The sequence below is a fragment of the Pan paniscus genome, chromosome 7, assembly GCF_029289425.2.
Source record: "Pan paniscus chromosome 7, NHGRI_mPanPan1-v2.0_pri, whole genome shotgun sequence".
In the NCBI taxonomy this organism is placed as follows: Eukaryota; Metazoa; Chordata; class Mammalia; order Primates; family Hominidae; genus Pan; species Pan paniscus.
Window position 1 is genome coordinate 82,777,071 of NC_073256.2, and position 27,501 is coordinate 82,804,571.

A 27,501-nucleotide genomic window follows, 5' to 3' on the forward strand; every position below is an offset into this window, starting at 1 on the left:
GAAATGCAAATGCCTCACTCTGGGGCTGTTATTGCGTGGGCTGGGTGGTTGCTTGAGGGGACATTGGTGGTTGTGTCTGTGGCATCAATTGACCCACTGCTTGTGCATTTTGGTTTATTGTCCCTATTCCCAGCTCTAGAAGTAGCCCTTAATTGATCTCAGCAGTTGCTGTATGTAATCCCAGAGGTGGGCTCATGACCTGTTAGGTCAATCAGAGTGAAGTCAGAATCTTTTTTTTGACAATGAGCCAATATATTCTTTTTAAGTTACTTTTTTGTTTTGTTTTGTGGTTACTTCCAACCAAGGAATCATTACTGAAATACTGACGCTTCTCAAAATGAGTCCAATGAAATTAGGACTGAAAAGCTTTCTTTCCCTGGTAATTCTCTGTTGTAAGCATAGGTATTTTCCATCCCACCAAGATAATTTTTTTTTTTTTTTTTTGAGACGGAGTCTCACTCTGTCATCTAGGCTGGAGTGCAATGGCGCAATCTCTGCACACTGCAACCTCCACCTCTGGGTTCAAGCACTGCCCTGCCTCAGCCTCCCGAGTAGCTGGGACTACAGGCATGCGCCACTACATATGGCTAATTTTGTATTTTTAGTAGAAACAGGGTTTTGCCATGTTGGCCAAGCTGGTCTCAAACTCCTGACCTCAGGTGATCCACCCGCCTCGGCCTCTCAAAGTGTTAGGATTACAGGCGTAAGCCACTGCACCCAGCATCCAAGATAATCTTAATAAGTTTACCAGTGTCAAATTAAATGTGGATTGTCAAATTAAATGTGAATAACTGTATTCAAGTCAGGTCAACTTGGTCAACTTGAAGTCAACTCCTGATCTCAAGTGATGCGCCCAGCTTGGCCTCCCAAAGTGCTGGGATTACAGGCGCCAGCCACCGTGCCCAGCCTCCAAGATAATAAGTTCACCAATGTCAAATTAAATGTGGAATGCCAAATTAAATATGAATAACTGTATTCAAGTCTTGGAATGAAAACTGCTAATATGTTTTCATGGTGACTTCAATGACTCCTTACTTTTTCGTGTCAAAACCTTAACCATTTATTCATGTCTGTGAGAGAAACCTCAATTCGTTTTCCGAGAATGACTCAATATGATGCTGGTGTTGCTATATCTATCTGTGGCAGTAACTGCAGATCTTGGCTGTTCTTTGGAGGCAGAAATGTTTTTTTTTCTTTTTTTCTGTAGAGACAGGGTTTCACCTTGTTGCCCAGGCTGGTCCTGAACTCCTGAGCTCAAGCGATCCACCCACCTCAGCCTCTCAAAGTGCTAGGATTTTAGGCATAAGCCACCGCTCCTGGCTCATGATTTTTGTTTTAAAGGGCATAAAAATAGAGGTCAGGTTGTGCCGTCTGAAACTGGGGGGAGGGGGGGGTTGCCTCCTTTAAAGGGATATAAAACAGACCAAAATGTTAATATATCAGCAACCAAGTATTTGGATATTAATTGGCTTCCTCATCTTAATCAAAAATCTGCCTCATTGCTAAATCTAACAAAACTCATGTTTTCTTTTCCTTGACCTTTTGTACCATGTGAAGTCACTGGTAAGTTCCTATTTACTTATTTAATTGAGAGACAGGGTCTCACTCTGTTCCCCAGGCTGGAGTGCAGTGGTGCAATCATGGCTCACTGCCACCTCAACTTCCTGGGCTCAGGTGATCCTCCCACTTCAGCCTCCCAAGTAGCTGGGACCACAGGTGCATGCCACCATGCCTGGTTAATTTTTGTATTTTTTTGTAGAGATGGTTTTGCTATGTTGCCCAGGCTGGTCTCAAACTGCTGGGCTCAAGTGACCCTCCCGCCTCAGCCTTCCAAAATGCTGGTATTATGGGCCATGCCACCATGCCCTGCCGTAAGTTCCTTTTTAAAGGTTTCTTACTCCTTGGCTCCTGTGGTCTCCTCTTCCTCTGCCCATTTTAAATATCTGATGTTTCCATGATTCAGTCTTGGGCCCTCTTCTCATTCTTTATTCTCCAAGGGTTATCTCATTTGCTGTCATCTAGGCTTTACTGCCAAATCTCTCAACAGGAAGCTCTTAGAAAAGACAATCTAGTACATTTTTGCTCTGTTTAAAACTCTCTAACTCCCTAATGCTGTTAGGATAAACTCCAGAATGCCACCGCAGGATCTACCCTGGTCCTACCTCTGAAGTCATCTCGTCACTCCCCAAGTCCTACTGACATATATACATATATATACACATACACATACACAAACACACACATATATATATATATATTTTTTTTTCAGACAGGGTCTCACTCTGTCACCCAGGCTAGAGTACAGTGGTGCGATCACGGCTCACTGCACCCCCACCCCCTGCCACTGGCTCAAGCGATCCTCTCACCTCAGCCTCCCAAGTAGTTGGGACCACAGGCGCGCACTACCACACCTGGGTATTTTTTTGTACTTTTAGTAGAGATGGCGTTTTGCCATGTTACCCCAGGCTGGTCTCGAACTGCTGAGCTCAAGCAATTCTCCTGCCTCAGCCTCCCAAAGTGCTGGGGTTACAGGCGTGAGCCACCATGCTTGGCCCTACTTACCAATCTTAAGTCTAACTGAATCTCATTTCCTTGAAGGTTCTAGGTTCTTGCTTTCTACCTCTGAGCTTCTACACACTGCTGTACTCCCTGCCTGTAATAGTAACCACCTCCCTGTTACTCTCTTCCGGCTAATCCTTTCATGTTTCAACTTAACGGTCAGGCCACATCCTTCAGGAAGCCAACTTTGCTAACCCCTCTTGAGGACATGCATTCCTCCCCATGAGTCCCCAACACACTTTATTTCTCCCCTCACAGCAGTATCTTTAAGTTCTTGTTAATTAAGCTTTAGCCTCCAGAAGTTCTGTGAGGACAGTGGCCATGTCTAGCTTGTTCAGCATATTTCCAGAGAGTAACAGTCGCCAGCTCAGGAAAGGTATGTGATGAATATTTGAAGGACTAGATACCCTGTGCTAGGCTGTCTCTAATAAGTATTTGATTTTCAGGAAAATAATTTATGGTACTACTCAGCTAATGTTTTGTAGGAACATTAAAAGTGTTCCTAATACATTATTAAAATAATGAACTGTTAAATTATATTTTACTTACAGACAGTCAAAAGAAGGGACAAATTGAAAAGTGGTTCTGACAATCAGTATGGCAAGTGAAATGCTGAAATTGACTAAGTTAGATAGTCTAAACTTAAAAATAGAAAGTTCTAATAAATATATTTTCTCTCATATTCAAGAACCGTAATGGATACTAGAAAAATATTGCGAATCTTCCCACAAAAAAATCAAAGGACAATTTCATTTTAAAGAGCTTTATTACAGGATATTAATATTTAGGACACTTCAGAGCACCTTATACTTCTAATCAGATTTTGGGTAACTGGTTTTAAAGTGTTACTTGAATATTTTTCTCATACTGTCTTTCAGGTAAAGTACTTCTCAGAGACTGTTTAAGAGATGTTAATTTGATTAAACAGTTTATCCTTAATAACCTGAGACATCAATCCATGGATAGCTTCTATGGTAGTTTTACAGCTGGAAAAAAAAACACACATCACATGATGTCATAAATTGAAAACTATTTCAAACACACAAGATCAGCCCCAATCCATCCATGTAACTCCAATGAGTTTAGTTTTATTCATACTTCTCAAACCACCCCAATCTGAAGTTTTCCCTTGTGATTTTATTAGTCTTCCCCATGTCTTTTTGACCATTTCATTACTTACTAGAACTTTCACAAGAGAATGACAACGTAAAATTTGATACAATTGTTCTGTTTTAGAAGGTGAGTAAAATTATGCAAACCTGTAATTAGAGATTGATTCTAATATTATATTACATTAAAATCTGTTATTCCTTGTTTATTACTTAGGATAATTTGACAAATAATTTTAAAGAATACTATGCTTTTTTTCTGAAATAATCACAGGCATCCTCCAACAATCAGAAGTCAAACTTAGGTTAGCGGGTGAAGGCCTTAGATTTTAGAAATGATAAAAAGTATAAGGCAAAAGAAATGACAAAACCCCACCAATACTCAGAAGAGATGCAATTCTTGTAAAGCTACCCCAAAAAGGAAAATTCTCTACTTTTGATTACTACTTCTGTTCTATTTCTTATATAATTGAAGACATTGCCATAGTAAAATTTTTGCTTCATAATTAATAAATGTAGATAAACTGATAAATGACATACATAAAGACAGATGAACAAAACACACACTCAAAGCAAGTATCTAAAATGACTCCTGATGCCAACGAAAAATACTTTTTTTTGGAGACAGAGTCTCACTCTGTCACCCAGGCTGGAGTGCAATGGCACAATCATGGGTCACTGCAACCTCTGCCTCCTAGGCTCCAGTGATTCTTGTGCCTCAGCCTCCTAAGTAGCTGGAACCACAGATCTGCGCCACCATGCCCAGCTAATTTTTTTTGAAAATTTTTGCAGAGATGGGGTTTTGCCATGTTGCCCAGGCTGGTTTCGAACTCTTGAGCTCAAGCAATATGCCTGCCTTGGCCTCCCAAAGGGCTGGGATTATAAGCATGCGTCACCATGCCCAGCCGAAAAACGCAACTTTTATGCAGGCCACTAGCTCTACCTTCTAAAAACCCACTGAGAAGATGGCAGTGAAATAAGGCTAACCCAAAATGACCTCCAATCCCAGGATACACTTTAGCTACTCTTTTCTCTTCTTTTCCCTATAAACCAAACCAGTTCTTAAAATAGATACCAACATATAAATGTGTATAGAAGTCAATATGTTTCTTCCTTCCTTTCTGCCCCTAATTATTGCATTACAATTCAAATTTCTTTTCTTTCTTTTTTTTTTTGGAGACAGAGTTTCGCTCTTGTTGGCCAGGCTGGAGTGCAATGGCGCCATCTTGGCTCACTGCAATCTCCGCCTCCTGGGTGGAGGTGATGCTTCTGCCTCAGCCTCCCGAATAGCTGGGATTACAGGTGCCCGCCACCACGCCCGGTTAATTTTTGTATTTTTAGTAAAGATGGGGTTTCACCATGTTGGCCAGGCTGGTCTTGAACTCCTGATCTCAGGTGATCTGCCTGCCTTGGCCTCCCAAAGTGCTGGGATCACAGGTGTGAACCACTGTGCCCGGCCTAAAATTCAAATTTCTGTGCAAGTAAATGTTATTAATCTTTGCAACTTTGTATAGCCTATATATCTGAAGGTCCACATAATTATTTCATAAGTTATTAAAGAACACATCCCAAATTTGTTCCTAATAAAATCTTCGGTAGTAAAATTTGGGATACTAAATTACTGTTTTAGAAGCACAATTTAAGAGAGAGACAATCACTTCTGTAATATCTGAATATTAACATCTTGTAAATTTAAGAAATCCTAATTTTGGCCGGGTGCGGTGGTTCATGCCTGTAATCCCAGCACTTTGGGAGGCCCAGGTGGGCAGATCACCTGAGGTCAGGAGTTCAAGACCAGCCTGGTCAACATGGTGAAACCCCATCTCTACAAAAAATACAAAAAAATTATTCAGGCATGATGGCAGGTGCCTATATTCCCAGTTACTTGGGAGGCTGAGGCGGGAGAATCGCTTGAACCCGGTAGGCGGAGGTTGCAGTGAGCCAAGATCATGCCATTGCACTCCAGCCTGGGTGACAGAGCGAGATTCTGTATCAAAAAAAAAAGAAATCCTAGTTACACACACATACACACACACACACACACTTTAAAGATCCACTTAAGGGCTGGTTTTGTCACACTTTCTAGTTGAACCTAGAAAAGGTGACTGGGAGTGTTCCGTAACACTGCTTAGAACTTTGATTTAAGCCTTTTCATGTTCTTACCTGAGGTATCCTAAATTTTCAAAGTTAAAACTTGTGTCTGACAACTCCTAAAGTTTCCAAGAAGTTAATATTCAGGTACCATTCTAAGTTGTAACTAAGTTGAGCCATAAGGAATCTGAATACTACTAATGTTTGCAAATTTTGAAAGAAAAAGAGTTAGGGGCAACAGGAATCTTATAGATTTACTCTTACCTGTCTCTCGTAGCTTTGGCAAGTTTGTCTTCTGATTTTCGGTCATGCGTTTCTAAACCCAACATGAAACTCCCTCGTCCCAGCTGGGCTTCTGACTGCTCTAACTTTTCAGACAAATCAAAGACCTGACCAGTGGTATAGTCTGCATTCTGTGGGGAAAGTGGTATTGTGTCACTGCAAAACACAAGTCTACCATTTAAAAATCTGTATATTTTAATGTAAACTAATTTTCTACAAAGAATATTTCATTTGCAAAGAATTCCACTGCAAAATCTGAGTGAATAGTCAGTGAGGAGAGAAGTCAAATTACATTTGCAAATCTGCTTCCAAATTCAGGCAGTTCAAGTGTAGATAGATGTTTTCCCTTTTATAATTTAAAGATTACTTGGAATTTTTCTCCTTGACTGCTTAAATCTAATTATTTGTTATTATGGCAGGCTTTGAAGTATACAGACCTAAGTCCAGGTTCTGGAACTATGGCAGATTAGTTGAAGGCCTGAGGTATGCCTCCAGGTTTTCTTCTGAAAATGGTAAGGGAGTCGATAATTCCTACCTTAGAGCTACTGTGAAGGTTAAATGAAATAATGCATATAAAGTTTTTGGGACTGTTCATGACACCTAGTAAAGGCTTAGTAATATTAGCTAATTTTGCTATTGTTTTTGTGGAACTTTCAGAATTAGTACTTATGACAATATTTATAAAAATAACATTTTAAAAGCTTCTATGGGTCGGGCGCGGTGGCTCATGCCTGTAATCCCAGCATTTTGAGAGGCTGAGGCAGTTGGATCACCTGAGGTCAGGAGTTCGAGACCAGCCTGGCTAACAAGATGAAACCCTATCTCTACTAAAAATACAAAAAAATTAGCCGGGCGTGGTGGCAGGAGCCTATAATCCCAGCTACTCGGGAGGCTGAGGCAGGAGAATCGCTTGAACCCAGGAGGCGGAGGTTGCAGTGAGCCGAGATTGCGCCATTGTACTCCAGCCTGGGCAACAAGAGCAAAACTCTCTCCAAAAAAAAAAAAAAAACACTTTTCTGGTTACAAAATTAATAATTATACAAAAAGTTTGGAAAATGTAGAGCAATATAAAGAAGTAAACAAACACATCTATAATCTCTTCACTTAGCTATAACCACAACTAAAGAGCATTGCTATATGCTCACATGTATATCTACATTTGAGAAACTATAATATTACATATTTTACCAATATTTTTATGGGGTATCACTTTTTAATTGCAGTCTAAAACACAAAAAAAATTTCACAAAGTTATTAAGTATACATTATATTTCTTTCCTAGATCTTCAATAGAAGAGTATGAAGAGGAAATAAACTAGTTGGCAAAAAGTAGTATGTTGTTCTATTTGCTCAGTTTGCAAGGAAAGACAGTCAGTCACCAAACAAGAAAAGTTATTTGCTGCCATCACAGCTTACTATAGGGGGCTCTTTAAAATGCTACCAGTTCTTCCAATGATTTTTACAAACTTAATATTTTTTAAAAGATGCAATTATATTCATTTGGTCTGGATCTAAATGGTTTAGGAAGCCAATGTATTTTCCTCCCACAGACTTGGAAAAAACCCTAAAGTTTATAGAGCTATTTAAGCCATAAAAATATAGGCTACCAGAAATAGTTATACTATTAAAATGACAATAAAAGATATCCAATTACATTTCAAATGTGCAGAAAATGAATATAGTAAACTAATTTCTTAAATTTGAAAATAACTTAGGTTACATGCTATAATTAACGTCCTTAGCTGGGGGAAGAGAGAAGTTGAACATATATCTACATATTTGTTCTTAAAATGCTGCAATGTACTATACATAAAACAACAAGGGAGAAATGTAATTTAACCTTTTCTTGATTATTAATGTCCTCATGTATGCAGTGCTGGAATACAGGGACAGACATTGGGCTGAGTAGGTAGATCTGCTTGCCTTATACAAAGGTTCAGACTGTTCTGGTCTTAACAGTGTTTTCTCCCCTTGCCATCAGGTGTCACTTCTGGCTGCTATTAATATACTTGCCTCTAAGGAAACAACACATATAAAACACTTAGCAGTGTCTGGCACATAGGAAGCATGTAACACATATTTGCTATTATGATCATTCTCCATCCTAATTTGCTACTTCTGACTACTAAGGATAAGAAATAAGAACAGATACTGGGCGCCGTGGCTCATGCCTGTAATCCCAGCACTTTGGGAGGCCAAGGTGGGCAGAAGGCTTGTGCCCGGAAGCTCCAGACAAGCCTGGACAACATGGCAAAACCCTGTCTCTATGAAAAAATATAAAAAATTAGTCAGGCATGGTGGTGTACATCCTGTAGTCAGGAGGCCGAGGTGGGAAAATCACCTGAGTCCAGGAGGTCCAGGCTATAGTGAGATGTGATTGCACCACTGCACTTCAGCCTGGGCAACAGAGTGAGACCCTGTCTCAAAATAAAATAATAAAATAAATAAAGTAAAATAAAATAATAAAATAAAATATAAAATAAAATAAAAGGAAAAAAGGAAAAAAAGAACAGAAAGCTTGTCAGAGTTGTATTTAAAATAACAGTAAATACACTGCTTCACTTGACTAGCCTAAAAAAAATTCCAGCCGGGCGCGGTGGCTCACGCCTGTAATCCCAGCACTTTGGGAGGCTGAGGCGGGTGGATCACGAGGTCAGGAGTTCAAGACCAGCCTGGCCAAGATGGTGAAACCCCGTCTCTACTAAAAATACAAAAAATTAGCCGGGCGTGGTGGCACGCACCTGTAATCCCAGCTACTCCGGAGGCTGAGGCAGATAACTGCTTAAACCTGGAGGGGTGGAGGTTGCAGTGAGCTGAGATTGCACCACTGCACTCCAGCCGGGGTGACAGAGTGAGACTCCATCTCAAAAAAAAAAAAAAAAAAAAAAAAAATTCCAGTAAATAATAGGCTTAAGTGAGGTCTTTTCCCATGAATATAATGCACCAAATTAAAAAAAATCATTAATTGAGGCTTTATTATATGCCAGACACTTTGCTAATTGCTTTATATAAAGTAGCCCATTTAATTTTCTCAGAGTACTTAATGATGTATGTAGTATATCACCATTTTACAACAAAGAAATGCTTAGTCACATTAAATAACTTTCTGAAAGTCATTCAGAACTAGTAAAGTGGCAGAGTTGTTTTCAAAGTCAGTTTTATTTTTTAGTATAGATATCATTTATTATAGAAGAGATATGGCAATTATTTACATAATTAAATATTTCAGAACTTAAGTGCAATGAGCAGCTTCATGTTGATGGCATTTCAATAGTGATTTACTTCAGTCTACATACTTTCTAAGAATGTCAGCATCTCTAAATAAGAAATAATCTGGCTGGGCATGGTGGCTCACGGCCTGTAATGGCACTTTGGGAGGCCAAGGCGGGCAGATTGCTCAAACCCAGGAGTTCAACGCCAGCTTGGGCAACATGGCAAAACCCTGTCTCCACAAAAAGATACAAAAATTAGCCAGGTGTGGTGGCTCACCCTTGTAGTCCCAGCTACTTGGGAGGCTGAGGCAGGAGGATTGCTCAAGCCTGGGAGGTTGAGGCTGCAGTGAGCTGAGATCATGCCACCACATTACTCTGGACAACAGAGACAGAGATCCTGTCTCGAAAAGAAAAAGAAAAAAAAAAAAAAACCTTGGCCTTCCAGGTCAACTGAATAAACCTGAAGAGTTGCAAAGTAGTTCTCTACTTTTGTGCCTCCATATTCTGGGAGAATAATTCTTTATCTCTAACTTTCACATTAACTGGTTGAATCCACCTTTTCCTTGAAAGCTCAATCCAACAGCTACTACTGTTGCTTGCAATGCTTTACCTTGAGATTTTTCTGGAAGTGTAATGCCTCCTTTGGTTACAGTTTCAGCTGTACTCCTTTCAACCAATACTCCATCAAAGAGCATAAGAAACTTCTAAGTGCCGGTCCTGCTATGACTCCTGCTGCTGTAGCTCATATTCTCCAAACCCAGTTTATTTAATTCTAAATCCTGTGGTTCTAACCACTATATATACTGCAGTATATGAAATGGCCTACTTTTTTAGAAAAATAAAAAAATTGTTCCTAAGTTCTAAATATAGAGAAGTTTGTTAAATATCCTACCAAATATGTTAAGTTTTTATGATATTATCAGAAAAAATTCAGTGATACTCTTTTTTTTTTTTTTTTTTTGAGACGGAGTCTCACTCTTTCACCCAGGCTGGAGTGCAGTAGCGCGATCTCGGCTCACTGCAGGCTCCGCCCCCCGGGGCTCATGCCATTCTCCTGCCTCAGCCTCCCGCGCAGCTGGGACTACAGGCGCCCGCCACCTCGCCCGGCTAATTTTTTGTATTTTTAGTAGAGACGGGGTTTCACCGTGTTAGCCAGGATGGTCTCGATCTCCTGACCTTGTGATCCGCCCGCCTCGGCCTCCCAAAGTGCTGGGATTACAGGCGTGAGCCACCGCGCCCGGCCTCTTTTTTTTTTCTCCTACTATCTACTGCTTTAAAGTAATGCTCTTCTGATTCCCTCTGGGAAGCTCTCCTCCCCATTTTTAGTCCTTGAGCTCCTGAAGGAGTTTTCTACGCTGCGGCTCAGCGGTAAAGCACTTGCCGTGGCCCAAGCCGCTCATCAAGCTTATTCAGTTGGCCCACACCAGGACTAAACATGGGCATGTGATTAAGTAAAGCCAGTCAGACACAATGAAGTTTTGCCCGGAAATGTGTGTGTGTGTGTGTGTGTGTGTGTGTGTGTGAGAGAGAGAGAGAGTGTGTGTGTGTGTGTGTGTGAGAGAGAGAGAGAGTGTGTGTGTGTGTGTGTGTGTGTGTGTATCTTGACCTTCTTTTTGAACGTGAAGCTGAGAAACTTGGAGGTCTAAAGCTAAAGCTGCCGTCTTGCTTTCACATGAAGCCTGAAACTACCGTTAACTAAGATGAAATCAATGCTAAGAGAGAGAGAAAAAAACAAGACCTCATAATATTGGTTGAATGCAAACTTAGCTGTGCCTGAGTTAAGCCCTATTCCTCAACTTTGCAACTTACACAATTCCCTTTCTTGTTTAAGCTCGTTTCATTAGGTATCCTGTTACTTGTAACCAGAGTCCAAGCTGAGACACTTGATACACAAAAATCAATATGTGTATTTTTTTAATCCATAAATCTCCTTATGGCAGGGGCAGATCTCACCCTGATCTGGACACTCTGTTTGCTACTTAGACTTGGTCTCTATGGGTCATGACACAGATCCTGAATTGGCCTAGAATCCTAATCCAGCTGTGGTGGTGCAGAATCCCACCCTAGCCCTGGTGTCTTGGCCAAGTCAGGTACAGCCTTTCTGTGAAACAGTGTTTCAGATATTAAACAGCTATGGAGCTTAGATAAAATTCAAATGCATTCTTTACAAGTATAGTACTTACAGTAAGCAAGCTAGAAGAACTCAACGTATTCACCCAGTATTTATTCCACAACAGCTCAAGCAATTTGCGATCCAAAGAGGATTTGAAATATGAGACTTCTAAGGCATAATATCTATGAAATAAAAGCATAAAATTTAGTAAGTAAAAAAAAAAAATTCAACTACGTCACATAAAACTTATGGCCAGATTTAAGTGAGTTACATTTTATTCTCAAATATTCACATTTTAGTTTTTATTCCAATAAGGCAATAGCTAACCATGGTTTCCTCACACTTCAAGGGTTGTGGATCCAAATCTCCTACTAAACTTCTTGTTTTATTCCTTTTTTTCTGTAGAGCCCAGAAATTCCCCAAATGTTATTAACAACCAGTCAAAACTTCTGAATGACAAGTTTATTCCTGTTACTGAGTTCATAAATTCAAGCCAACAGCACATAAACTTAATAAGCTGCCTCTCTAGGGTCAACTATAATTTTTGTTAGCCTCTTTAAAATGATAAAAATGACATGTGGATTCCATTCTTACCTTCCTAATTCCCCAGTTAGGACCTACTGCTTTTTGAAAAGCAAATTTTAAGGTAGGTCCTTAAGACATCTAAAATAATTGCTCCCACTTTCAAAGGTGCCTTATTTATCATCAGGGCATAGTAAGGAAAAATCTAGTTAAATGTCTGAAAAATACATATATTTTTAAGATGTAAACTTACATCTTAAACTTACACATGCTTCTGTGTATCAATGGATATAAAAAAGCATGAGACATCTTTACCTTAAGGAACTCAACATTTATATGGGGGATGTGGTCTAAACCCACATCAAAATTAAATATAATGATATACATTGAATAACAATAAGTGATGCTACAGTGCTATATAAAATGAATCACCTACCAACTAAGGGTTAGAGATAATAAGTATTCTTCATATAGAGGAGCTCAAGCTAGAACTGCCTGAGAAGCCTCAGGGAAAAGGCAAGGTGTAGGGTAAACATTTTTGAGTCTATGGTATGGATATGTGGAGAGCAAGGAGGGCATTAGGCAGAGAGCATCAACACACAAAAAGGAAAGACATGTAAGAGATAATAAGGCAATGGGTTTAGCTGGAAAATTTAGCAAGAGAAGAATTATGTGAGGGGAAGCTTAGAAAGCTATGCTGGGGTCTAGGTGGTGAAGGATGTTACACAAAAGGTTAAGAATTTTTTTTTTTTTTTGAGACAGAGTCTTGCTTGGTCACCCAGGCTGGAGTGCAATGGCACAATCTCAGCTCACCACAACCTCTGCTTCCCGGGTTCAAGCGATTCTCCTGCCTCAGCCTCCCGAGTAGCTGGGACTACAGGCGCCCTCCACCATGCCCAGCTAATTTTTGTATTTTTGGTAGAGATGGGGTTTCACAATGTTGGTCAGGCTGGTCTTGAACTCCCAACCTCAGGTGATCCGCCCGCCTTGGCGTCCCAAAGTGCTGGGAGCCACAGTGCTCGGCCAAACTTTGGGAGACGGAGGCAGAAGAATCGCTTGAACCCGGGAGGCGGAGGTTGCAGTGAGCCGAGATCGCGCCACTGCACTCCAGCCTGGGCAACAAGAGCAAGACTCTGTCTTAAAAAAAAAAAAAAAGAAATTTAAACTTTATCCTGTAGATACCTGGGACTCTTGGAAGGTGCTTGAGTAGAATGGAAGGTACTTGAGTAGAGTAATAATACAGTCAAAGGGGTGTTTTATAGTACCATTAGGAGATATTATAGGAGAGAAACTGGAGGCAGGGATTCCACAAAGGAAGCCACTGCAGCAGGGAAGATGAGAAGAGACAGAGGTTCAGACTCAGAGGTTAGTGGTGCGAAAGATAAAGACACATAGGCACGCTTTTAAAAACAGAATGCTTTTTCTGAGCCGCAATCTCACTCTGTCACTTAGGCTGGAGTGCAGTCGTGCTATCTGGGCTCACTGCAACGTTTGCCTCCCAGCTTCAAGTGATCATTCTGCCATAGCCTCCCGAGTAGCTGGGATTACAGGCGCCCACCACCATGCCCAGCTAATTTTTTGTATTTTTAGCAGAGACAGGGTTTCACCATGTTGTCCAGGCTGGTCTCGAACTCCTGACCTCAAGTGATCCACCGCCTCAGACTCCCAAAGTGCAAAAATGCTTACGGATTAAAGTTTAGCATGAGGAAATAAAACATAATAAATTAAACACATCATGCTGGGCGTGTTGGCTCACGCCTGTAATCCCAGCACTTTGGGAGGCTGAGGCAGGTGGATCACCTGAGGTCAGGTGTTCGAGACCAGCATGGCCAACATGGTGAAACCCTGTCTCTACTAAAAATAAAAAAATTAGCTGGGTGTGGTGGTGTGTGCTTGTAATCCCAGCTACTCGGGAGGCTGAGGCAGGAGAATCACTTGAACCTGGGAGGCGGAGGTTGCAGTGAGCCGAGATGGCACCACTGTACTCCAGCCTGGGCGACAGAGTGAGACTCCATCACACACACACACACAAAGCACATTTTTGGGCCGGGCACGGTGGCTCACGCCTGTAATCCCAGCACTTTGGGAGGCTGAGGCGGGCAGATCACGAGGTCATGAGATTGAGACCATCCTGGCTAAGACGGTGAAACCCCATCTCTACTAAAAATACAAAAAATTAGTCGAGCATGGTGGTGGGCGCCTGTAGTTCCAGCTACTCGGGAGGGTGAGGCAGGATAATGGCGTGAACCTGGGAGGCAGAGCTTGCAGTGAGCTGAGATCACACCACTGCACTCCAGCCTGGGTGACAGAGCAAGACTCCATTAAAAAAAAAAAAAAAAAAGAAGAACATTTTAGCAATTCCAGGTTCAAAATTCTAGTCTTTAGCAATGTAGGCCGCTAGCAAAGTAGCTATCCCTCTTTGGTAGGCTCATATTTCAGAGTGGCAAGGTAAGGTATTTGCCAAAAGAAAGTTATTTAAGGATTGGTACGCAACACGATCTTAAAAAAAAAAGTTATTTAAGGAAGACAGAAGGATAAACTAACGGAATAGACAAACAGGGAAAGTAGATCTGTTTGAATACGGAAAACATAAACTGTCTCAATCTTTTTTTGTTTTGAAGTATAAACCTTTGATACAACTCAATATAAATAAAAAAAATTGAGAGTTCCTCTGAAGATTAAAGTATCAACAGCAAAGGTATTTCCAGGCTTAGGAGCAATTCTCTCAAACATGAATCATTTAAATTCTTTTTAATAGAGCAAATTAAATAATTAACACTAAACTTCTATCTGAATATATATTTGTTTCTACAGCTGGGCACAGTGATGTGCCTGTAGTCCCTGGGCAACCTAGTGAGACTCCATCTGAAATAAAAAAACAGGAACCAAAAAAAAGGAAGAAAAGAGAATTGTATTTACAGAAATATGTCAGAGATTATTGAAAACCACATATATTTAAGAATTCAATTTTAGAAATTCTAGAATTTTCTAAGAACTTCTAAATAGAAAAATTAGAGCAGTAGTAGCACATGGGTAGCCAAAGTATTCTTTGAAGTTGGCATAAGTGGTATAGAAAAAGAGGGCAGTAGATAATCATTTATTCATTTAAGCAGCAATTTTTTTTGGTGCCCTCTTCTATGTGGCATGCCCTGTTTTAAATCCAAGGATACAGCAGTAAATTTGTGTTCACATTCTAAAGGGGTCAAAAAAAAGATGTCAAAACATATCAGATGGTTACACTGCTAAGAAGAAAAAGCGGGGAAAGAGGAAACAGAGGTGTTACTTTACATAGGTAAAATACTACACCATGATCATGCCTAATGAACTAATGAACATTTTCTATTAGCACGACCCTGTAAACAGATACTCAATGCTTAAAGCAGTTAGTGAGCCACATGGAAATAAGAGCGTTCTAGGCAGAGGGAACAGCAAGTGCCAGTGCTCTGAGCCATGAGCCTGCTGGCACATTTTACAAACCATAAGGAAGTCAATATGGCTGGATTGCAGACCAGCAGAAGTTCAGTGATAGGAGATGAGCTCACAGAGGCTGTAGGAGCCAGACCACACAGAGTTGTGCAGTCTGTGATAAGGACTAAGGATCTTGTTCTTGGTAAGATGGGAAGTCATTCTGAAAAGGAAGAGTATGATCCGGCTTACATCTTAACAGAATCAGTCTGGCTGAAAACAGAGCTTTAAGAAGTGAAGGGCACAAGTAGAAAGACTGGCCGGAAGGCAAGTGCTTGATTGAGGCTCCAGATGGCAATGGCTTGGGTGAAAAGGATAGTAAAAGAGGTGGTGAGATATATTTAGAAGGTAGAGAAAACTGTCCCCATTGGCTTCTTTAACATTAAAATAATTTAAGATATAATTCATACATCATAAAATTCACCATCAAAAAAGGTACGTAGGCCGGGCACAGTGGCTCACACCTGTAATCCCAGCACTTTGGGAGGCCAAGGCGGGTGGATCACGAGGTCAGGAGTTTGAGACCAGCCTGGCCAACACGGTGAAACCCTGTCTCTACTAAAAATACAAAAATTAGCTGGGTGTGGTGGCACACACCTATAATCCCAGCTACTTGGGAGGCTGAGGCAGGAGAATTGCTTGAACCTAGGAGGCGGAGGTTGCAGTGAGCCAAGATCACGCCACTGCACTCCAGCCTGGGCAACAGAGCAAGACTATGTCTTGGGGGTGGGGGGAGGGTATGTAATACAGTGGTTTTTAGTAAGAATTCTTACACTTTATAACTTTAACTTTTTAATATGGCTTCTTTAGTCTTTCAAATCTTTCAAAGATTAGAAAGAATCTTTGTTCAGTAGAAATTATATATTTTGAGGGCTGCAGACATGCTAGTGTCAGCTGGTCCTGAACCCATCTTTCACTTGTTATAATTTTATATAGGCCAAGTATCTTGTACATTAAAAAAAGTTTAGGTTGTTTAAAAGGCAAATGACATGCTAGTTTGAAACATTAATAAAAAATGCAAAAGAAAAAAATTTAAAAATGCAAACATTTACCTAAATTCATATACTATTATTGTAAAAGCTATCATGAAATGCATTTTGTCTATGCCTTTTTTCTCATCTGTAAAATAAGGGGCTTGGACTGGTTGATATCTAAGGTTTCTTTCAGCCTCCTGAGTGCTGGGACTACAGGACTGTGCCACTTCATCTGGCTAACTTTTATAACATTTTTTGTAGAGATGGGGTCTCACTATGTTGCCCAGGCTAGTGTCGAATTCCTGTCCTCAAGCAATCCTCTCACTGTGGCTTCCCAAAGTGCTGGGATTATAGGTGTGAGTCACCGTGCCTGGCCCAGATATGTTTTTAAATTACTTACTGTTTGCAGTGTACACCAAAATCTTCTATTTTATTAAGTGGAATAGTCTGGTACTCAGAAGGTCCTTCATCAGGAGGTTTGTAGCCCTAAACAAAAATGAGGTAAACAGAAGATTAAAAAAAAAAAAAAAATATATATATATATATATATATATATAAACGAGAAAAACATGTTTTCTATGGAGCTTTCTAATAATAGGATTATTAACTTTCGGAGGCAAATATTTAACATGAGCATTCTAATAAAAAAAAATACTGTTTCTACTTTCCCCCCACCCAGTTTGGTGGCTGTAGGCTGGATTTTGCTTACAGATTTATTTTTCTTCTCCTTAGGTGATGTACTTTTGTTCTAATAACTATTTCAGATTGCAGCCTCCTGCCAGGGAAGGAAATAGACCTATAGATTTAGCTTGTTTTTTCTCTAGTACCTGGCAGAATGCCACAGGCACACAGATACTTATTAATAAATAAAGACTGCTTTTCCAGTAAAATTAACAATATATAACATAAATGTATTACCCTTTGCTAGGGACAGCTTGTGGTAGTTTACTATTTTGTAAATATTATTAAATTGTTTTAATAACAAGAGATATTGCTAATGTCTTTAATAATAAGTCAAATATTTGGAATTAAAAAAATGTAAGGACTTATAATTTTAAAAATTACTAAGCATTCCTACAGTCCCAGCTACTTGGGAGGCTGAGTTGGCTTGAGCCTAGGAGATGAAGGCTGTAGTACACTATGATCATGCCTGTGAATAGCCACTGTACTCCAGCCTAGGTAACACAGCGAGACTCTAACTCTTAAAAAAAAAAAAAGTTACCTTTGGGTATGTCCTAAAGGCGCCAAGATTCACTTTCCCTGCGGATATTGTTCTTGTTGGATCAATCTATAAGAAAGATATATTTAATATTTGCTGATATAAAACTGTATGCCTTTTAAACATTATAAACCTAGAAATGTATACATACATATAACACTATATACATACATAATAACCAAATAAGAATAAACCAAAAAACCATAAAAGTTCAGTAAGAGGGTAATATAAGTGTCTCACAGCTAACTTAGAGATTCAAATTATTATAACATTTAAGAATATTATTTGAAGGTTTGCTCATCTATTTTTAAAAAGTTTTCTTTTGTCCTTTTAAGAGGTGAATAATTCCTACCTTCCTCATAAAACCTGGATTGCACTTAAAACACCCTGAACATAATAAGAGCTGCTCTAGCAATTCCTGCTTAACTCAGTTCAGTCAACACTGATTGAATGCCTATGATGAGCTGGCACTGCGATATAGATGCTATGACTACCCACAATTTACAGAGGGGAGAAGCGAGATACACAGTGGTTAAATAACTTGCTCAAAGTCCCAGCTTCTAAGAGATGGAATTCACATTGAAACCTAGGCAGACTGATACCAGAGCAATTTCTCTTTACTACACTGTTCTTATTTCTCAGTATACTTGCTTCAGCAAATCTTCATAAAGAACTTCATTAAACTGGTTTTAAAATTCTTACCACCACTGCTACAAATGGTTCCTGGAACTGCTGATTGAGCATCTGAGTACTAACATCAATCCCAGAAAGCCAGCAGCCATAGCCAGGGTGGCTATGATACCACCCGATTGCATTTTCAAGGCGGCCAACCTAACAAATGAAGGGGCAAAAAAGTTTAAGATTACTCTTTAATTAATTTACAAGGTACCAGTACAATAAGGGTAACCAGTCTCCTTCCCATCTCCTTCTCCTCAATTACCCAGTTTTCTCAGCCCAGATGCGAAATCTATGGGCAATTGCTTACCCTTACAGAGATATTCTTTGTATACAGAATACATATTCTTTGCACATATATAGATTGATAAAAACACACACAATAGCATACCACATAACATAATAATGTTTTACACTTTGTTTTTTCACTCAATAAACTGCTTTGGAGTTTGCTTCATATAAATCATCAATATATATGATGGTTACCTTTTTATTTTTTTTTCTTTTAAAGGCTGCCTGGCAGTCCACTGATGGATATACCATAATTTATTTAGCCAGTTTTATACTCAGGAACTGAGTTAGGTTGTTTCCAAATTTTTTATTTTAAACATGTATCTGATAATAAGTGTGAGAGTTTATTTAAAAAGAAAATAAAATCCATGCCATAGACCGGGTGCAGTGGCTCATGCCTGTAAACCCAGCACTTTGGGAGGCTGAGGTGGTGGATCACTTGAGGACAGGAGTTTGGGACCAGCCAGGCCAACACAGAGAAAACCCATCTCTACTAAAAACAGAAAAATTATCCAGGCCTACTGGTGCACGCCTGTAGTCCCAGCTACTCAGGAGGCTGAGGAGGGAGAATTGCTTCAGCCCAGGAGATGGAGGTTGCAGTGAGCCGAGATCACGCCACTGCACTCCAGCCTGGGCAACAGAGTGAGTCCCTGTCTCGAAAAAAAAACAAAAAACAAAAAACAAAAAACAAAAAAAACCATGCTATAAATCTTATCAGGCTTTTAATCTCGTACATTTTATATATAAATCATTAAAATTTAAATATAAAATTTCATGTAAAGGGGATAATTTTAAGTTTAGAAACTCAAAAGTCACCTTGAGACTCTAACTTGCAATTACTAAACTATAAGAAACAACATTTTTACCTGTTTCGCATTTTCTATGTATGCAGCCATGTATTCATATGCAGCAGCCTGAGCATTTACTCGGGTTTCAGTGCCCTCCACAGGCAAAGCAAAACTGTCCATAATGATCATGGTTTCACCATCCACCTTTCCTAGCATCAGACCCATCACTTCCAAGTTGCCTCCCGATCTGGCATGCATCACCATCTTCAGCAGAGCCAATGCTGAGATTTTGCAGTACTTAAAGTAATGGTGACTGCAAAACAAAATCACAATGTAATTAAATTCCTTATATAAAGTAAAATTTCAGAAAAGTTTTTATGAAGATAAAGAGTAAGTATTGAAGGAATTTAGAGCGATGGAAAGGGAGTGTAGACTACGGGGAGAAAAAGTATAAAAGGACAGTTTTTGCAGGCTGGAAACAATAAGTATGTCATAGTGCAGCAACGTATCCCCCTTAGGGGAGGGGGAAAAGTCTGAAATACTTTTTTAATATGCTATTCAAATAAGGGAGTAACATGACCAGTTCAATAGACTTTTTCTCCATTAATTTGGAATCACCCAATCTTGGATTCTGACTGCTTGGATGGTTGTGCCTAACTGTTCTGAGGCCTAACCTTCTGGCCTAATGGTTAAGAATGTGGGTTCTGACATTCATCTGCTAAGGTCTGAATCTTGACATTGCCATTCCCTAGCTGTGGTATTGGGACAACCCTGTAATATCTGTGCCTAGGTTTCCTTTTCTGTAAATAGGGATATTCATAATTGTTGTTAGGATGAAATAAATGAAATAATGTATATAAAGTGCTTAGTGCCTTACACATACTAGAACCCTAATAAGTGCTAGCTGTTATCAGCATTATTAACCTGTCTCTTAACCCTACTCTCAAAGAACAGAGTGTTGAAGGGTGGGCTTCCCTGTTATATCAGCCTTAAATTAAAAAGTAGCCCTAATATCCTAGTCTCCTATGATCACTATTTCAGAGTTGGTCATCAGTGAATTAAACTCTTGAATAAAATTACATTTTGGTCTCATTAATGCAGCCCAAGACAGCTAGGATGAATATAATTAGAGCCACAATTAGACAGTGAGGCAGGCCAACAGTTTCCAAATATTTAAGAGTACACGAACCTAAAATGCACAGCCTGTTACAGAAGCAAGCAGATAACCAAGCAACTTAAGAAGCCTTACAGAGCAGTCAGTCAACGTCTCTACAAAGCCTTTTTAGATGTCTGCCCACAGAAAGAATCCAAATTTAATTCCTAAGCTTTGCCAGATTTCAACCAAAAGCTGAAAAATGTGTAGACCTCATGTTGGAAGTCAAGACATGAATCGAAATCTTGGCTTCTCCCTTTACTGGAGAAAAGAAGAAAGACAAGTTACTGTGCTCCTATTACATACATTCTAGACGACTCTTTTTATACATTATCTCACCTAATCTCTATGACAATACCAATAAGTAGGTCTTATTTCCATATTATGACAAATGAAGATGGATAAGTAAATTTCCTAAGGTCAATCAACTAGTTAGTGACAGCTGTGAGATTTGATCTTAGGTCTGACTATTGCTCAGTTGAGAGTTCACTTATGTCAGTATGATCATAAATTACATAACGTATTTGCTTGATTTTTAATTTGTAAAAAAAAGGATGGATATACTGTACTGGGTTGTCATGAAAATTAAATGACGTGGAAATCTCTAGCTAGGTGCTTCCGCAGTTCACCATTGTGGAATCTGAATACTGAGAGACAAGGCTAGCCTTGTAAAAAAAAAACTGTGAGGCAGTAGAAGTATGTCCTCTTGTTGACCACAGCTCTCCTTTCTATCTAACCATTAGCTTTCGTGCTCTTTTTACTCTCAAACATAACCCGTAATAATTATCTTTTCCTGAGAGCAGGAAATCTCTCAGGAGATGCTCTCAGGAAAAGATAAATATTATGGGTAAAGATCCCTCGACTTGTCACCACTCCCAGGGAAAAATGGATATTGTTGAAGGGCAAAAGGTCTTAAGCTCTATTTTTATAATTTCTGGCTTATGGGAACTGGTGGAGTAACATTTTAGAGACCAGGTAGAGCCTCCGTGTGCCTCCGAAATAATTACCAGCAATCAAAAAACTATTATAGGCCCAGGCCTCACGCCTGTAATCCCAGCACTTTGGAAGGCCAAGGCGGGAGGATCGCTTGAAGGCAGAAGCTCGAGATCAGCCTGAGCAACACAGCGAGGACCCATTTCTATTAAAAGAAAAGAAAAGAAAAGAAAATAGCTCATAGCTATTTTTGAGACCTTGGGCTGCTGACTCGATTTCTGAAAACAGCTGCAATCCCCAGTTTGGGATTAGTTGAAGACCCAAACAAGGTGCATGTCGACACTGGGCTCAAGGTAGGGTGTGTGGCATATATGACAATACGGATGTTCAGAAGTGACAACTTAAATCACCGCTTGTTGTTCTCCTCTTACATCACCCGGGGGCAAATGGATTAAAGCGACAGAAAGGGGAGTGAAAGCCCCAGCGGAGGGCTTAGGCTCTACTTGCAGATCCAAGACGCATATTCTGTCCCCCTCCCAGTCGGTGAAAGCTCTTCACCCCTTTTACCTCCCTCTCCCTCTGGGTCTCTTAAACTCCGCCACCCTTTCCCTCCCCTGCGTCTCGCCAGGGACCTCCTCACTCCTTAGTCCAGGGCTTCGCCGCCAGGATTTCTTGCTGCTGTTTCTTGTCGTATTTGTAGATTTCATCGATACTCTGAGCTTCCTGCATGTTGTTGGCCAGTTCCCAGGTTTTCTGGGCCATACCGCTCCCGGACGCCGCCATCGCCGAGGAAGCGGAGAAGTTGTCGTCTCCACAACCAAGACGCAAGTTTACCTCGCTAGGTTTCCGGGTGTGGGCCTTGACCCTCCGCACCACGGGAACAAACTCTTACCTAGACTCTTGGGGCAGCCATGACACCTAGAACCGGAGGTGAAGTTGGTAGAGACCATTCAGGGAAGACAGGGACCTATCCGGGACATGACGATATAAACAGCAGTTACAGTAATAGCGAGAGACGAATCTTCTTGTTGCTTAAATGAGAACATCTTGTCTCGGAAAATTATATGTGTGAAATAGAACAAAGTTATAGGGTATGGGAATGGTATAGTCTTCCGCACCGGAAGAAGGGCATGTAACGTTATTCCAGAAACTGGTATTTGCCTTCTCTGCTTCTACTGCGCAGGCTCGGCCTCCGCCATATTAAAGGTAGCTGGAGCCTTAAGAGCGGGATGTGGAGGGCGGAAAGTGTTTTTGTGTGGGTATAGGTACCTTAAATGAGATAAGTTTGTTGAAAGACTAAAAGGTAAGGCTGTCTGTTGTACAACTGAGCTAAAAGTCGTTCTGGAAGCTGGTTGAGAGGAAGATAAACATGGCATTCCCGTTTACTTCAAGATGACTCACTGTACATGCGTAAAAGCTAACGGGCTCGTGGTGGCTTGGCACTTCACTTGCAGATGGGCTTTTTCTATCGATGCGAGGAGGCAGTGGGTACTCCTTGATTGCTTTTTTGCGCTTTGGTAAAAGTTAACATCTACGTATATATAATGTGCCATTACTGATCTGAAAATGTCCAGTACACCGTTCTCGTAACAGGTTACAGTTAAATCTTTGGCACTCCTGTGAACCGCATTTGTTCCCAAAGCGTAATTAATCTCGGCAACTGGTTTGTTTTCTTCCTACAGTTAATACAATGTTTAATTTTTTTAATTAGTTCACGTGTTTTAGGTTTTCTTTTTTCTCCATCTCATTGTTCCATCCGTGCAAGATTTTAAGTTTCAAGACACAGGGAGCAGGTCTGCGTTCCTTGTTTTATCTCCTAGCACCTAGCATAGGTGTTCAAGATTTTTTTTTCTTTTCTTTCCTGAAAAGATAGCATCACAGGCCAGGCGCGGTGGCTCACGCCTGTAATCCCAGCACTTTGGGCTGCCGAGGCGGGCGGATCACTTGAGGTCGGGAGTTCAAGACCAGCCTGGCCAACATGGTGAAACCCCGTCTCTACTAAAAAAATACAAAAAAAATTAGCCGGGCATGATGATGTGCGCCTGTAGTCCCGGCTACTCATGAGGCTGAGGCAGGAGAATCGTTTGAACCCAGGAGGCGGAAGTTGCAATGATCCGAGATTGCGCCACTCCAGCCTGTTAGAGCCAGTCTCAAAAAAAAAAAAAAAAAAAAAAAAAAAAAAAAAAAAAAGAAAGAAAGAAAGAAAAAAGAAAAAAGAAAAGATAGCACCACAGCTGTTAACAACCTGGCCCCTATGCACCTCTTCCAGCTTCATCTCTTTTTAGTCCCCCCTTGAAACTTTTCATTCTAGCAATGCAGATATCTTTACTTTGGCTTTGCATATGTGGTCAGCATTGCTTGAAACGCTCTTTCGTAAATTTTCTGCCTGGGGACTCCTATTAATCTTTAAAAATGCAGTCCAGTGAGATCGACCACGAACTCTTTCTTGACACTCCAATTACCATTCCTTCCATTATGTCTGTAAGTCTCCGTAGGTGCTTCTATAACTGTTACAATGCGTTGTAATAATCAGTTAAGACAAAAACATTAGAATTATTGAATCCACACCACAGCTTGCTGTTTTGGCACTGACTTTCCGTTGAAGAAAATTTCCTTTAAAACCATCTTACAAAGAAATTTAGGGTAAAATAGTACATTAATACCTACCCTTAGTTCCACTCTCCTGGGAAACTAGAGGTCTCTTTTCTAGTGGTAGCATATGGCCATATGCGATTGTATTGGGGTGAACTGAATAATATGTTGAAAATGGTAATGAAAGCCCAGGACCCAATGTTGACCACACTCCTGGGCTAGGAGTAATGCCCTGAGAGGTATGCCAACACTTTTCCTCTCACTACCACCCCTCCCCATTTTTCTTTCCAGGCTCTTACACTGTTCCCAAGCTGGCTGGTGCATGGGAGGTTGGAGAGGCTGGAATAGATTTAGCCTGAGAAGTGGCCCCCACAGTTTAATAGCCCCTGGGCACAGCAGGAGAACGAGTTGACCAAGTCCCCGGCCAGCGTACTGGCGAACCGAGAGCAGCGGGCAGCTATGCGGCCTCCAGGACAGCAGGGGGCGATGTCTTGCCGCGCGGCCGCCTGCAGTGGGGCGGGGCCGTACCCGGCGGTTGGCGAAGGGCGAGCGGAGGGCTGGGCCTGAGGGGCGGAGCCCCGGCCGGAGGTCTGTCATGCTGTTCCCGCGCCAGGTGGCCGCTGTAACCTCTTCGGTCCGCGACGATCCTCTAGAGCACTGTGTGTCTCCCCGGACGCGAGCCCGCTCCCCTGAGTAAGAGTCAGCCAGCCGCGGATGGGGAGCGTGAGCGGCGGGGTGTGGCCTGGGGTGGTGTAGGTTGAGGGTGGAGGGTCCTGGGGCTGCATTCGCTGCCCCGGAGCGGGGGCAGGGGCAGTGGCTCCCTCGGGGCGTAGGTCTCGAGGCAACTAGGCCGGCGACGTGCCAGAGTTACAGGCTCTGGAATCTGGGGGTGGGGGTGGGGGTTTCTTGTCGGCAGGGGGTCTCGTGGCGGCTGGGTGCGGTGGGGGAGGTGCCCGAGTTAAGGGTGTGGAGAGTTGGGATTTCGCCGCCGTGAGGCCGGCATCGGTGACTACGAGTTATGAGGGTTGGGGGCGGGAGTTCTGTGAGCAGGGGTCTTGCAGCTGCCGGGCTCGGGGAGGTGCCCTGGTTACACGGTCCGGATTCCTGGGCCACTGCGGTCGCTGCTGCCCGCGGTGTTGTTGATAGCTGGTTGCCTGACGACGCTTCCTAGTCAGCCACCTCCAGGGCCCGGGGGCGAGCGGTTCCTTGGTTCCCATGCGCCTTCTCTCCCCAACGGCCAAGCCTCCCCTGCTCCGTCAAGCCTCCCCGAGCGCCTTTCTTGCCCCTCGGTGCTTGTTATTGTTAACGTGGGAGCGCTTGTGCGCACTGCTTTGCTAGTAAAACTTATTTAATCTTCACCGTAGCTCGTACCGTTGTGACCGTATTTCCCCCCGTGATTGCCCGACTGCTTGAGCTTGAACCTCTTGTTTCTAACTGCCTTGATTTTAGGAATCTTATGTGGGACTCGAATCCAGTTGTCAGTACATGTTATTAATGGGACTCATCTTTTGAGAGAGGCTAGCTCTCAAGATTGTAGGATTAAGACGCTTAACTAGGATTGCGGGGAAGACTAAATTCTGAAGTAAACCATCACCTACTTTCCAAACACCTTGGAAAATGCAGAGGCTTAAAAGCAACCGATAGGAATTTATAAAAAGCCTAAATTAGGCTTTATTCTGTGTGAAGGAATGACTTGTAATGTTGACAAGCTCCATGGAAGCTATTGAGGTATTTTCTTTTCTCCATATCATTCTTCTCCCTAGGAGGTCGCTAGCTTTCTGGTGATTAAATGTCTGCTGAAATGCTCCACAAGGATCAAGTTTTGTTTGTTTGTTTGTTTTGTTTTGTTTTTGGAGACAGGGTCTCGCTCTGTTGTACAGGCTGGAGTGCAGTGGCATTAGTAGAGAAGGGGGTTTCACCTTGTTGGCCAGGCTGGTCTCGAACTCCTGACCTCAAGTGATCCGTTTGCCTCGGCTTCCCAAAGTGCTGGAATTACGGCCCTGAGCCATTGTGCCCGTTCAAGTTTGGGTCTTCTGCCAGATGGCCGCCTGGGAGGGAGTGGGTGAGTTTAGACAGAGTAAATTGAAACAGGCTACTTTCGGTACAGTTTTTCTCAAATGAAGCTTTCAGACAAATATGATTTCACTGTTACACATTTGAGCAGATTTCAGATTATCCTTTTAACATCATTCTGACTTAGGTTCTGATGTACTTTCCTGAGTGGCAGGCAAGGGTGTTTGAGCAAGTGTTTCAGCAATTTGGCATAACCCAAAGGCTAATTTATGCTACTGCCGTTAATCACCATTAAGGGTGTATTATTAATAGCTACTGAAAGACTTCAACATGGTTTTATATATTTATTCACTCTCTCTTTGTATCCTGTCTCCTAGCCTCCCTCTCTTTCCCCCAGCAACAGTATTTACATCTTAGCAATATTTAGGGAAATTTGTCAAAATTTTGGTGTACCCATGGGAGGAAGTTGCTCATGTCGATGCCATCTGCCAGGAGAAAGATGGAGAACCTTTCATTCGGTAGATGGATCTCTGGATGGATGAGAAGTGAGAAACATTGTCCTGGTCACTTTGTCCCTCCCTTTCTTCTAAAGCTCTTTCACTGGCCCCTCCCCCCACCGCACATGTTATCACACTTTGACACCTGTTCTAGGTCCTGTTCCCCTACTCTAGGGTCTCTTTTTCCAGACAAAACTCTTCTCCCACAGCCTTAATGATTATTTTAAACACTGCTAGATCTTTATTTCCAGCCTGGGTTCTATTCTGAGTTCTAGACATTTTCAGATTGATTTCTTCGTATCTCCGGTGTATCCATTATGGATATCTCACATTCAGCTCCTAAACCCCTGTCAGCCTCTGTAGCAGGGGGCATTATCTTGTCCAAATTTGAGGACAAGAATCATGTTTATATATATACATATATATACACACACATATATACACACATATATATTTGTTTTTTGTTTGTTTGTTTGTTTGTTTTTTGAGACAGAGTCTCACTCTGTCACCCATGCTGGAGTGCAGTGGTGTGATCTCGGCTCACTGCAACCTCTGCTTCCCGTTTTCAAGCAATGGTTCAGCCTCCTGCTACACCCAGCTAATTTTTTTATTCGTAGTATGTTGGCCAGCCTGGTCTCAAACTCCTGACCTCAAGCGATCCGCCCGTCTTGGCCTCCCAAAGTGCTGGGATTACAGGCGTGAGCCACGGTGCCCAGCCACATTTTATATTTTTGACTACGCCAGCCTCTAGCACAATGTCCTGCTTTAGGAGGGAAGTCATTTTCCATTTCTCATGCTCCCATAGTGGGGAGGAAATTTGTACTCCACTCCTTGAGAGGGAAAAGGATAGGAGCAACATTTTCCCATCTTTTTGTGACTGATGGATTTGGGAGAAGGAATTGGGCAAACTCCGTTTTAACTGGGTTCTGTTTGTTTATTGGATTTGACTAGACTTAGCAGAATGGGTATGCTCTGGTCTGCTTATATCTATATGATAAGCATAAAGAGCCAAA

General features: G+C 41.5%; 2 protein-coding genes across 22 annotated transcripts in view; one reads left to right on the plus strand and one right to left on the minus strand.

Moving 5' to 3' along the window:
• Window positions 1–3,306: 3,306 nt before the first annotated feature.
• On the minus strand, window positions 3,307–25,693 carry COPS5 (COP9 signalosome subunit 5). 2 transcript variants are annotated; one of them, XM_055116639.1, is made up of 9 exons: window positions 24,054–25,693; window positions 22,027–23,062; window positions 19,379–19,613; window positions 18,249–18,377; window positions 17,550–17,615; window positions 16,728–16,813; window positions 11,437–11,548; window positions 6,024–6,172; window positions 3,307–3,545 (listed from the first exon to the last, which is right to left on the minus strand). In XM_055116639.1, the coding sequence occupies exons 2-9, from the start codon at window positions 22,167–22,169 to the stop codon at window positions 3,461–3,463; spliced, it is 1,005 nt and encodes a 334-aa protein (XP_054972614.1). In that variant the 5' UTR covers window positions 22,170–23,062; window positions 24,054–25,693; the 3' UTR covers window positions 3,307–3,460. The 2 variants fall into 2 exon arrangements, with proteins under 2 accessions (XP_054972614.1, XP_034822087.1); XM_034966196.3 differs by lacking the exon at window positions 24,054–25,693 and having other exon boundaries at window positions 22,279–22,431.
• The window catches only part of CSPP1 (centrosome and spindle pole associated protein 1), a 131,779-nt gene continuing 128,807 nt past the window's right edge, over window positions 24,530–27,501 (plus strand). For 13 of the 20 annotated variants that reach the window (XM_034966185.4, XM_034966189.4, XM_034966187.4 and 10 more), the window contains exon 1: window positions 24,543–24,671. In XM_034966185.4, the coding sequence (XP_034822076.1) occupies window positions 24,574–24,671 (98 nt within the window). In that variant the 5' untranslated portion in view covers window positions 24,543–24,573. Of the gene's footprint in view, window positions 24,672–27,501 lie in introns of all 20 variants that reach the window. The other 7 variants (XM_034966188.4, XM_008956711.5, XM_063606801.1 and 4 more) reach the window with 2 other exon arrangements.

Coding starts and splice junctions, on each gene's coding strand:
- COPS5 (XM_055116639.1), bottom strand. CDS start 22,169: ATGGCGGCGTCCGGGAGCGGTATGGCCCAGAAAACCTGGGAACTGGCC. Junction 11,549..16,727: donor TTTGGTGTACACTGCAAACA/GTAAGTAATTTA, acceptor TTTATTTCATAG/ATATTATGCCTTAGAAGTCT. Junction 6,173..11,436: donor GTTCTTCTAGCTTGCTTACT/GTAAGTACTATA, acceptor CTTTCCCCACAG/AATGCAGACTATACCACTGG.